This window comes from Oncorhynchus clarkii, chromosome 10, assembly GCF_045791955.1.
Source record: "Oncorhynchus clarkii lewisi isolate Uvic-CL-2024 chromosome 10, UVic_Ocla_1.0, whole genome shotgun sequence".
NCBI classification, from domain to species: domain Eukaryota; kingdom Metazoa; phylum Chordata; class Actinopteri; order Salmoniformes; family Salmonidae; genus Oncorhynchus; species Oncorhynchus clarkii.
The window spans coordinates 2,446,554-2,456,553 of record NC_092156.1 but is presented as its reverse complement, the minus strand read 5'-3'; the positions used below and the strand labels follow the sequence as shown (position 1 = coordinate 2,456,553).

The window sequence follows — 10,000 nt, the reverse complement described above, 5'->3', positions numbered from 1 at the left end:
GTGGGGATGAGGTGTGTCTGTGGGGATGGGGTGTGTCTGTGGGGATGGGGTGTGTCTGTGGGGATGGGGTGTGTCTGTGGGGATGGGGTGTGTCTGTGGGGATGAGGTGTGTCTGTGGGGATGAGGTGTGTCTGTGGGGATGGGGTGTGTCTGTGGGGATGAGGTGTGTCTGTGGGGATGAGGTGTGTCTGTGGGGATGAGGTGTGTCTGTGGGGATGAGGTGTGTCTGTGGGGACGAGGTGTGTCTGTGGAGACGAGGTGTGTCTGTGGGGATGGGGTGTGTCTGTGGGGATGGGGTGTGTCTGTGGGGATGGGGTATGTCTGTGGGGATGAGGTGTGTCTGTGGGGATGAGGTGTGTCTGTGGGGATGAGGTGTGTCTGTGGGGATGAGGTGTGTCTGTGGGGATGAGGTGTGTCTGTACGGATGAGGTGTGTCTGTGCGGATGAGGTGTGTCTGTGGGGATGGGGTGTGTCTGTGCGGATGAGGTGTGTCTGTGCGGATGAGGTGTGTCTGTACGGATGAGGTGTGTCTGTGCGGATGAGGTGTGTCTGTGCGGATGAGGTGTGTCTGTGGGGATGAGGTGTGTCTGTGGGGATGAGGTGTGTCTGTGCGGATGAGGTGTGTCTGTGCGGATGAGGTGTGTCTGTGGGGATGGGGTGTGTCTGTGGGGATGAGGTGTGTCTGTGGGGATGAGGTGTGTCTGTACGGATGAGGTGTGTCTGTGGGGATGAGGTGTGTCTGTGCGGATGAGGTGTGTCTGTACGGATGAGGTGTGTCTGTGCGGATGAGGTGTGTCTGCTTTAGAAAGGGGCTGATTGAACACTGACTATACCTCACGGTTTTCCTTTTCTTCCCGTCTCTCTGAGGTCTGCCTGAGCGGTGGTGTAGGACAGTGTTTCTCAAACAGTTTTAAAACACAAGACTGAAAACCAAGAGACAACACGGTTTTGAAGGATCCTGCGGCTCTTGGGGTGGGGATGAAGGTGATTGGTCATTGGTAATCTGGCCATAGGTGATTGGTCATTGGTAATCTGGCCATAGGTGATTGGTTATTGGTAATCTGGCCGTAGGTGATTGGTCATTGGTAATCTGGCCGTAGGTGATTGGTCATTGGTAATCTGGCCGTAGGTGAATGGTCATTGGTAATCTGGCCATAGGTGATTGGTTATTGGTAATCTGGCCGTAGGTGATTGGTCATTGGTAATCTGGCCGTAGGTGATTGGTTATTGGTAATCTGGCCGTAGGTGATTGGTTACTGGTAATCTGGCCGTAGGTGATTGGTTACTGGTAATCTGGCCGTAGGTGATTGGTTATTGGTAATCTGGCCGTAGGTGATTGGTTATTGGTAATCTGGCCGTAGGTGATTGGTTATTGGTAATCTGGCCGTAGGTTATTGGTTATTGGTAATCTGGCCGTAGGTGATTGGTTACTGGTAATCTGGCCGTAGGTGATTGGTTATTGGTAATCTGGCCGTAGGTGATTGGTTATTGGTAATCTGGCCATAGTTGATTGGTCAATGGTAATCTGGCCGTAGGTGATTGGTTATTGGTAATCTGGCCGTAGGTGATTGGTCATTGGTAATCTGGCATAGGTGATTGGTCATTGGTAATCTGGCCGTAGGTGATTGGTTATTGGTAATCTGGCCGTAGGTGATTGTTTACTGGTAATCTGGCCATAGGTGATTGGTTACTGGTATTCTGGCCGTAGGTGATTGGTTATTGGTAATCTGGCCGTAGGTGATTGGTTATTGGTAATCTGGCCGTAGGTGATTGGTTACTGGTAATCTGGCCGTAGGTGATTGGTTATTGGTAATCTGGCCGTAGGTGATTGGTTATTGGTAATCTGGCCGTAGGTGATTGGTTATTGGTAATCTGGCCATAGGCGATTGGCTATTGTTTATCTGGCCATAAATGATGTGTTACTGGTAATCTGGCCATAGGCGATTAGCTATTGTTTATCTGGCCATAAGGGATTTCTTACCTGCGATAACAGCATTGTCTCCCATAATGCGTTCCAGGAATCCGGCCTCAAGGTTCTTGAAGGCATCATCGGTGGGAGCGAACAGGGTGAAGTGACCTGGCTGGCCCAGTTTTTCCATCACACCTGAGGCCAAGGCTACAGCCTAAAGAGAGAATAGCAGGGTTAGAACTGTAGATGAATACATAGTACTACCTTCTACTACTACTATAGTACTACTACTACTACTACTACAACTACTAATACTACTATAAAACTACTACCACTACCACTACCACTACTACCGCTGCTACTACTACCTCTACTACTACTGCAACCAATACTACTACTACTACTACTACTCCTACTACTACTATTACCACTACTATAATACTACTACTGCTACTACTACCACTAAGACTACTGCTACTACTACCACTACTACCGCTACTACTAATACTGCTACTGATACTACTACTACTACCGCTACTACTACTACTACTACTACTACTACTACCACTACTACTACTGCTACCACTAATACTACTACTACTACTGCTACTACTACTGCTACTACTACTACTACTATAATACTACTACTGTACTACTACTACTACTACTACTACTACTACTACTACTACTACTACTACTACCACTACTACTACTGCTGCCACTAATACTACTACTACTACTACTACTACTACTACTGCTACTTCTACTGCTACTACTACTACTACTACTATAATACTACTACTGTACTACTACTACTACTACTACTACTACTACTACTACTACTACTACTACTACTACTACTATAATACTACTACTGTACTACTACTGCTACTACTAATACTACTACTACCACTAATACTACTACTGCCACTACTACTATTACTACTACTACTACTACTACTACTACCACTACTACTACTGCTACCCCTAATTCTACTACTACTAGGTTTGTCAGATTTAACGTTACAGGGATATTCTGGTCAGTTTACACTCAGGTACGTACGCTGAAGAAGGAGACCTCTAGGTTTGTCAGATTTAACGTTACAGGGATATTCTGGTCAGTTTACACTCAGGTACGTACGCTGAAGGAGGAGACCTCTAGGTTTGTCAGATTTAACGTTACAGGGATATTCTGGTCAGTTTACACTCTGGTACGTACGCTGAAAGAGGATAGGTTGTCATCAACTCCCAGGGCGTCCTGTATGGTGTTGACCACGTTAGTGATGACACGGTCGATGACATGAACCACTCCATTGGTAGCCACCTGGTTACCATGGATAATCCTGGCGCAGTTCACCGTGACGATCTACAAAAGGAGAGTGATTGGTTAATTTATTGATTGGTTAAGTGAATAGAATCACTTTATTGGCCAATTAAAAATGCGCTCCGGGATCTTAAGCCAAATTTGAAAGATATGTTGCAAATTGGATTCATAACATATCATACGAATTGTAAATATTTATATATACAGTGCTTTCAGAAGGTATTCACACCCATTGACCTTTTCCACACTATGTTGTCTGACAGCCTGAATATAAAATGGATTCAATTTATATTTTGTGTCCCTAGACTACACACAAAATATCAAAATGGAATTATGTTTTTAGACATTTTTTACAAATTAATTTAAAATGAAAAGTTGAAATGTTTTGAGTCAAGTATTAAACCCTTTTGTTGTAGCAAGCCTAAATAAGTCTCATAAAAAAGTTTCACGGACTCACTCTGTTTACAATAACACTGTTTAACATGCATTCTGTAACGACGACCTCATCTCTGTACAACCACACATACAACTATCTGTAAGGTCCCTCATTCAAACACAGATTCAACCTCAAAGACCAGGGAGGTTTTTCAATAACTAACAAAGACGGGCTCCTATTGGTAGATGGGTGAATAATATGAAAACAGACTGAATATCCCTTTGAGTATCAATACACCCAGTCACTACAAAGATACAGGCGTCCTTCCTGACTCAGTTGCCGGAGAGGAAGGAAACCGCTCAGGGATTTCACCATGACGTCAATGGTGATGGTAAACAGTTACAGAGTTTAATGACTTTGGTAGCAGAAAATGGCTTGGAATATATATATATATATATTGAACATCTACATAGTGTAGATGGAGTTTCTACCATATTGATTACACTATTCAATCTTGTCTGATCTGATATATTTATTTTACTAGTTAAGTTGACTTCTCATTTACTGATGGGTCTATGAGAGAAGTCTGGATAGGGGCTAGCTATGGCTTGGGGCTAGGGGACTAATTGTTTAAGGGTAGGGTCTAGCGGCTGGATCTAGGAGTAGGTGCCAGCTAGGTTTTTTGGGGGGTCCAGAGGTAGGGGCTAAGGGTTAAGTCTTGGGGCTAGCGGCTGGATCTAGGAGTAGGTGATAGCTAGGTTTTTGGGGGGGTCCAGAGGTAGGGGCTAAGGGTTAAGTCTTGGGGCTAGCGGTTGAATACATACCCCATTTGAGTAGTGATTGATGTAGAGTCCTTGGTTGTTGTACATGGAGGTGATAGACATGTCATTCTTCAGGTCTTTCGTTAGCATGCGATGGTTGACCATGTGATAGTGCAGGGCGTTGTACAGCTCGATGTTCACGTTGCTCACCAAGGCACCAAGCACCTCCTGGGGATGGATAGGAGGAACAACAGAGTGTGGGAGAGAGGAAGCAGATCTCCCTGAACAGAACTGGCTGACTGACTGGCTGACTGACTGGCTGACTGACTGACTGATTGACTGACTGATTGACTGACTGATTGACTGACTGATTGACTGACTGGCTGACTGACTGATTGACTAAGGAAGGAAGCAGAGATATCCCTGTCTGAACAGAACTGGCTGACTGACTGATTGACTGACTGATTGACTGGCTGACTGACTGATTGACTGACTGATTGACTGACTGACTGACTGGCTGACTGACTGACTGATTGACTAAGGAAGGAAGCAGAGATCTCCCTGTCTGAACAGAACTGGCTGACTGACTGGCTGACTGGCTGACTGACTGATTGACTGACTGGTTGACTGGCTGACTGACTGGCTGACTGACTGATTGACTGACTGGCTGACTGACTGACTGGCTGACTGACTGACTGGCTGACTGACTGGCTGACTGACTGACTGACTGGCTGACTGACTGGCTGACTGGCTGACTGGCTGACTGACTGATTGACTAAGGATGGAAGCAGAGATCTCCCTGTCTGAACAGAACTGATTTAGTGACTGATTGACTGAATGATTGACTAACTAAAGCTTATGAGTTTTTACAAGTGTGAGTTTTTACTCACTACAGTAAAAACACAGTATTGTCATAGACTTAGTAACTTTGTTGTAGTCACCATCTGATTACCTAGAACTACATATGTATTAACTTAATTCCAGATATCTTTTAAAGTACACACAATGCACTATTTCTCAATTTCATATGGAGAATCTACTATGCGTTAGCTAGTTCGAGCCGACTAACGTTAGCCGCTAGCCACGCAGATATTGGCAGTGGTGAGCTATAATCCAGCAATCACGAGCAGGTGATCAGATTCACCCTGCATTCAGCCCGCGTGATCTCCGTGACTGACTGGCTGGGTGACAGACTGACAGACTGACTGACTGACTGACTGACTGACAGGGTGACTGACTGACTGACTGACTGACTGACTGACTGACTGACTGGGTGACTGACTGACTGACTGACTGACTGGGTGAATGACTGACTGGGTGAATGACTGACTGACTGACTAACTAATTAACTAAATGACTGACTAACTGACTGATTGGCTGACTGACTGACTAACTGACTGACTAACTGACTGATTGGGTGACTGACTGACTGGGTGACTGACTGACTGACTGACTGGCTGGGTGACTGACTGACTGGGTGACTGACTGACTGACTAACTAATTCACTAAATGACTGACTAACTGATTAACTGACTGACTGACTGACTGGGTGACTGACTGACTGACTGACTGACTGGGTGACTGACTGACTGGGTGACTGACTGACTGACTAACTGACTGACTGACTGGGTGACTGACTGACTGGGTGACTGACTGACTGACTGGGTGACTGACTGACTGACAAACTGACTGACTGACTGACTGGGAGACTAACTAATTAACTAAATGACTGACTGATTGACTGACTATTTAGCTAAGTAACTGACTGACTGACTGGGTGACTGACTGACTGGGTGACTGACTGATTGACTGACTAACTGACTCACTGATTGACTGACTCACTGATTGACTGACTGACTGACTGGGTGACTGACTGACTGGGTGACTGACTCACTGATTGACTGACTGGGTGACTGACTGACTGGGTGACTGACTCACTGATTGACTGACTGGGTGACTGACTGACTGACTGACTAACTAATGAACTAAATGACTGACTGACTGATTGACTGACTATTTAACTAAGTAACTGATTGACTAACTACTGTTATGTCTACTTACAGGGTCCAGCAGGTCCCAGGCTTCGTCGCTAGGGGAAAACATAGTGAACGATCCCTTCCCTTCAATCTCTTCCCTCAGCTTAGAGAGGGCTGAGTACTTCTGGGTTGTCCTAGCCTTCACCAGGCCCAATGTGCCATACACATGGTCTATAGGAGCCACTGGAGGAGCGAGAGAGAGAGAGAGTTTAAAGTCACACACAATGTATAAACCAACTGGAGCAGGCCAACCCTGCTGGGTGTCCAAGCTTCTGTTCGAGCTCAGCACTATCACACCTGATTCAATGTATCAAACCAAATGAGATGATAATCAAGTTGCCTATTGCTGAACTGGAAAAGAAGTCTGCTCACCCAGGGTGAGAGGGAGGAGCTATAGGGTGAGAGGGAGGAGCTAAAGGGTGATAGGGCGGCGCTGTAGGGTGAGAGGGAGGATTTATATGCTGAGAGGGTGGTGCTATAGGTTGAGAGGGAGGAGCTATATGGTGAGAGGGAGGAGCTATATGGTGAGAGGTAGGAGCTAAAGGGTGAGAAGGCGGCTCTGTAGGGTGAGGAGCTATAGGCTGAGAGGGAGGAGCTATAGGGTGAGGAGCAATAGGCTGAGAGGGAGGAGCTACATTGTGAGAGGGAGGAGCTATAAGACGAGAGGGAGGAGCTATATGCTTAGAGGGAGGAGCTATAGGGTGAGAGGGAGGAGCTATAGGGTGAGAGAGAGGAGCTATAAGGTGAGGATCTATAGGGTGAGAGTACAGCGTGAAATCCTATGAAGCCTAATCTCGGAGGGTGTATGGTTTTTCATAGACTGGTGATGTGAACTACACTAGTATGCACAAACCTGCAGGGCATCCTTTCATGCCTTCCAGCTTCATGTAGCCTGGACAGCACTCATAGACAACCATCCTGGAGAAAAGATGAGACACAACTATAAGAGATAGAACCACCCTGGTAGGACGAGACAACTATAAGAGATAGAACCTCTATCCAGTGTGTGTTCTTTTGCCCAACTTAATATGTTATTTTCTTTTTATTGGCCAGTCTGAGATATGGCATTTTCTTTGCAACTCTGCCTAGAAGGCCAGCATCCCGGAGTCGCCTCTTCACTGTTGACATTAAGACTGGTGTTTTGCGGATACTATTTAACAAAGCTTCCAGTTGAGGACCTGTGAGGCGTCTGTTTCTCAAACTAGACACTCTAATGTACTTGTCCTCTTGCTCAGTTGTGCACCGGGGCCTCCCACTCCTCTTTCTATTCTGGTTAGAGCCAGTTTGCGCTGTTCTGTGAAGGGAGTAGTACACAGCGTTGTACGAGATCTTCAGTGTCTTGGCAATTTCTCGCATGGAACAGCTTTCATTTCTCAGAACAAGAATAGACTGATGTGTTTCAGAGGAAAGTCTTTGTTTCTGGCCATTTTGAGCCTGTAATCAAACCCACAAACACTGATGCTCCAGATACTCAAATAGTCTAAAAAAAGCCCAGTTGTATTGCTTATTTAATCAGAACAACAGTTTTCAGCTATTCTAACATAATTGCAAAAGGGTTTTATAATGATCAATTAGCCGTTTAAAATGATAAACTTGAATTAGCTAACAAAGCGTGCCATTGGAACACAGGAGTGATGGTTGCTGGGCCTCTGTACGCCTATGTAGATATTCCATAAAGAAATCTGCCATTTCCAGCTACAATAGTCATTTGCTACTGTTATTTATCACTGTCTTTTTACTGTTGTTTTTATTTCTTTACTAAACTATTGTTCACCTAATACCTTTTTTTGTGCTATTGGTTAGAACCTGTAAGTAAGCATTTCCCTGTAAGGTTGTATTCGGCACACGTGACAAATAAACTTTGATTTGATTTGTTGATTGAAAAATGCTGTAGGAATACTCAACTGGTGTCGCTCATTCAACCGACAAACTTTCAACCGGTTTTCCCCACTAAGCAGCGAGTCGGAGTCAGAGGCCGAGCCTTCTCTGGTCTCTCCTCCGCCCGTTACGGGGTCTGAGCCGCCGAAGCCTCCCACCATTAGCTCTAACAAATTGAAAACCCTAGTCATTGGCGACTCCATTACCCACGATATTAGTCTTAAAACGAATCATCCAGCGATCATACACTGTTTACCAGGGGGCAGGGCTACCGACGTTAAGGTTAAGCTGAAGATGGTGCTGGCTAAAGCTAAAACTGGTGAGTGTAGAGAGTATAGGGATATTGTTATCCACGTCGGCACCAACGATGTTAGGATGAAACAGTCAGAGGTTACCAAGCGCAACATAGCTTCAGCGTATAAATCAGCTAGAAAAATATGTAGGCATCGACTCAAGTAATTGTCTCTGGCCCTATCCCAGTTAGAGGGAGCGATAAGCTCTACAGCAGTCTCACAACTCAATCTCTGGTTGAAAACTGTTTTCTGCCTTTCCCAAAAGATAGAATTTGTAGATAATTGGCCCTCTTTCTGGGACTCCCCGACAAACAGGACCAAGCCTGGCTTGCTGAGGAGTGACGGACTCCATCCTAGCTGGAGGGGTGCCAGCATGCCAGCTTAGTGGAGTCTGCCACTAGCCAAGTCAGTGTAGTCAGCTCAGCTATCCCCATTGAGACCGTCTCTGTGCCTAGACCTGGGTTGGGCAAAACTAAACATGGCGGTGTTCATTTTAGCAATCTCACTAGGATCAAGACCTCCTCCATTCCTGTCATTATTGAAAAAGATTGTGATATCTCACATCTCAAAATAGGGCTACTTAATGTTAGATCCCTCACTTCAAAGGCAGTTATAGTCGATTAACTAATCACTGATCATAATCTTGATGTGATTGGCCTGACTGAAACATGGCTTAAGCCTGATGAATTTACTGTGTTAAATGAGGCCTCACCTTCTGGTTACACTAGTGACCATACCCCCCCCCCCCCCCCCCTCATCCCACAAAGGCGGAGGTGTTGCTAACCTTCACTACAGCAAATGTAAAAAATAAAATCATAAAATGGCTGCGTTTTTGTCTTTTGAGCTTCTAGTCATGAAATGTATGCAGTCTACTCAATCACTGTTTATTGCTGCTGTTTACAGGCCTCCTGGGCCGTATACAGTGTTCCTCACCGAGTTCCCTGAATTCTTATCGGAATTTGTAGACATGGCAGATTTTTGGTGACATTAATATTCACATGGAAAAGTCCACAGACTCACTCCAAAAGGCTTTCGGAGCCACCATTGACTCGGCGTGTTTTGTCCAACATGTCTCCAGACCTACTCGTTGACACAGTCAATTCGCCGGATCTTTTCGAGGCACAACATTACTGAACATAATGAGCCAATGTAAACTGAGATTTTGGGATATAAATATGCACATTATAGAACAAAACATACATGTATTGAGTAACATGAGGTCCTATGAGTGCCATCGGATGAATATCATCAAAGGTTAGTGATTCATTTGATCTCTATTTCTGCTTTTTGTGACTCCTCTCTTTGGCTGGAAAATGGCTGTATGTTTTTTTGTGACTAGGCTCTGACCTAACATAATTGTATGATGTGCTTTCGTGGGAAAGCCTTTTTGAAATCTGACACGATGGCTAGATTAACAAGACGT

General features: G+C 45.1%; 1 protein-coding gene across 2 annotated transcripts in view; it reads right to left on the bottom strand.

Annotated features, from left to right (window-relative positions):
• The window catches only part of LOC139417914 (periostin-like), a 70,504-nt gene that overhangs the window by 45,863 nt on the left and 14,641 nt on the right, over nucleotides 1-10,000 (bottom strand). For both annotated transcript variants that reach the window (XM_071166904.1, XM_071166905.1), the window contains exons 3-7: nucleotides 7,260-7,324; nucleotides 6,432-6,589; nucleotides 4,434-4,598; nucleotides 3,129-3,275; nucleotides 1,982-2,123 (exon numbers count right to left, since the gene is read on the bottom strand). In XM_071166904.1, the coding sequence (XP_071023005.1) occupies nucleotides 1,982-2,123; nucleotides 3,129-3,275; nucleotides 4,434-4,598; nucleotides 6,432-6,589; nucleotides 7,260-7,324 (677 nt within the window). The remainder of the gene's footprint in view (nucleotides 1-1,981; nucleotides 2,124-3,128; nucleotides 3,276-4,433; nucleotides 4,599-6,431; nucleotides 6,590-7,259; nucleotides 7,325-10,000) is intronic.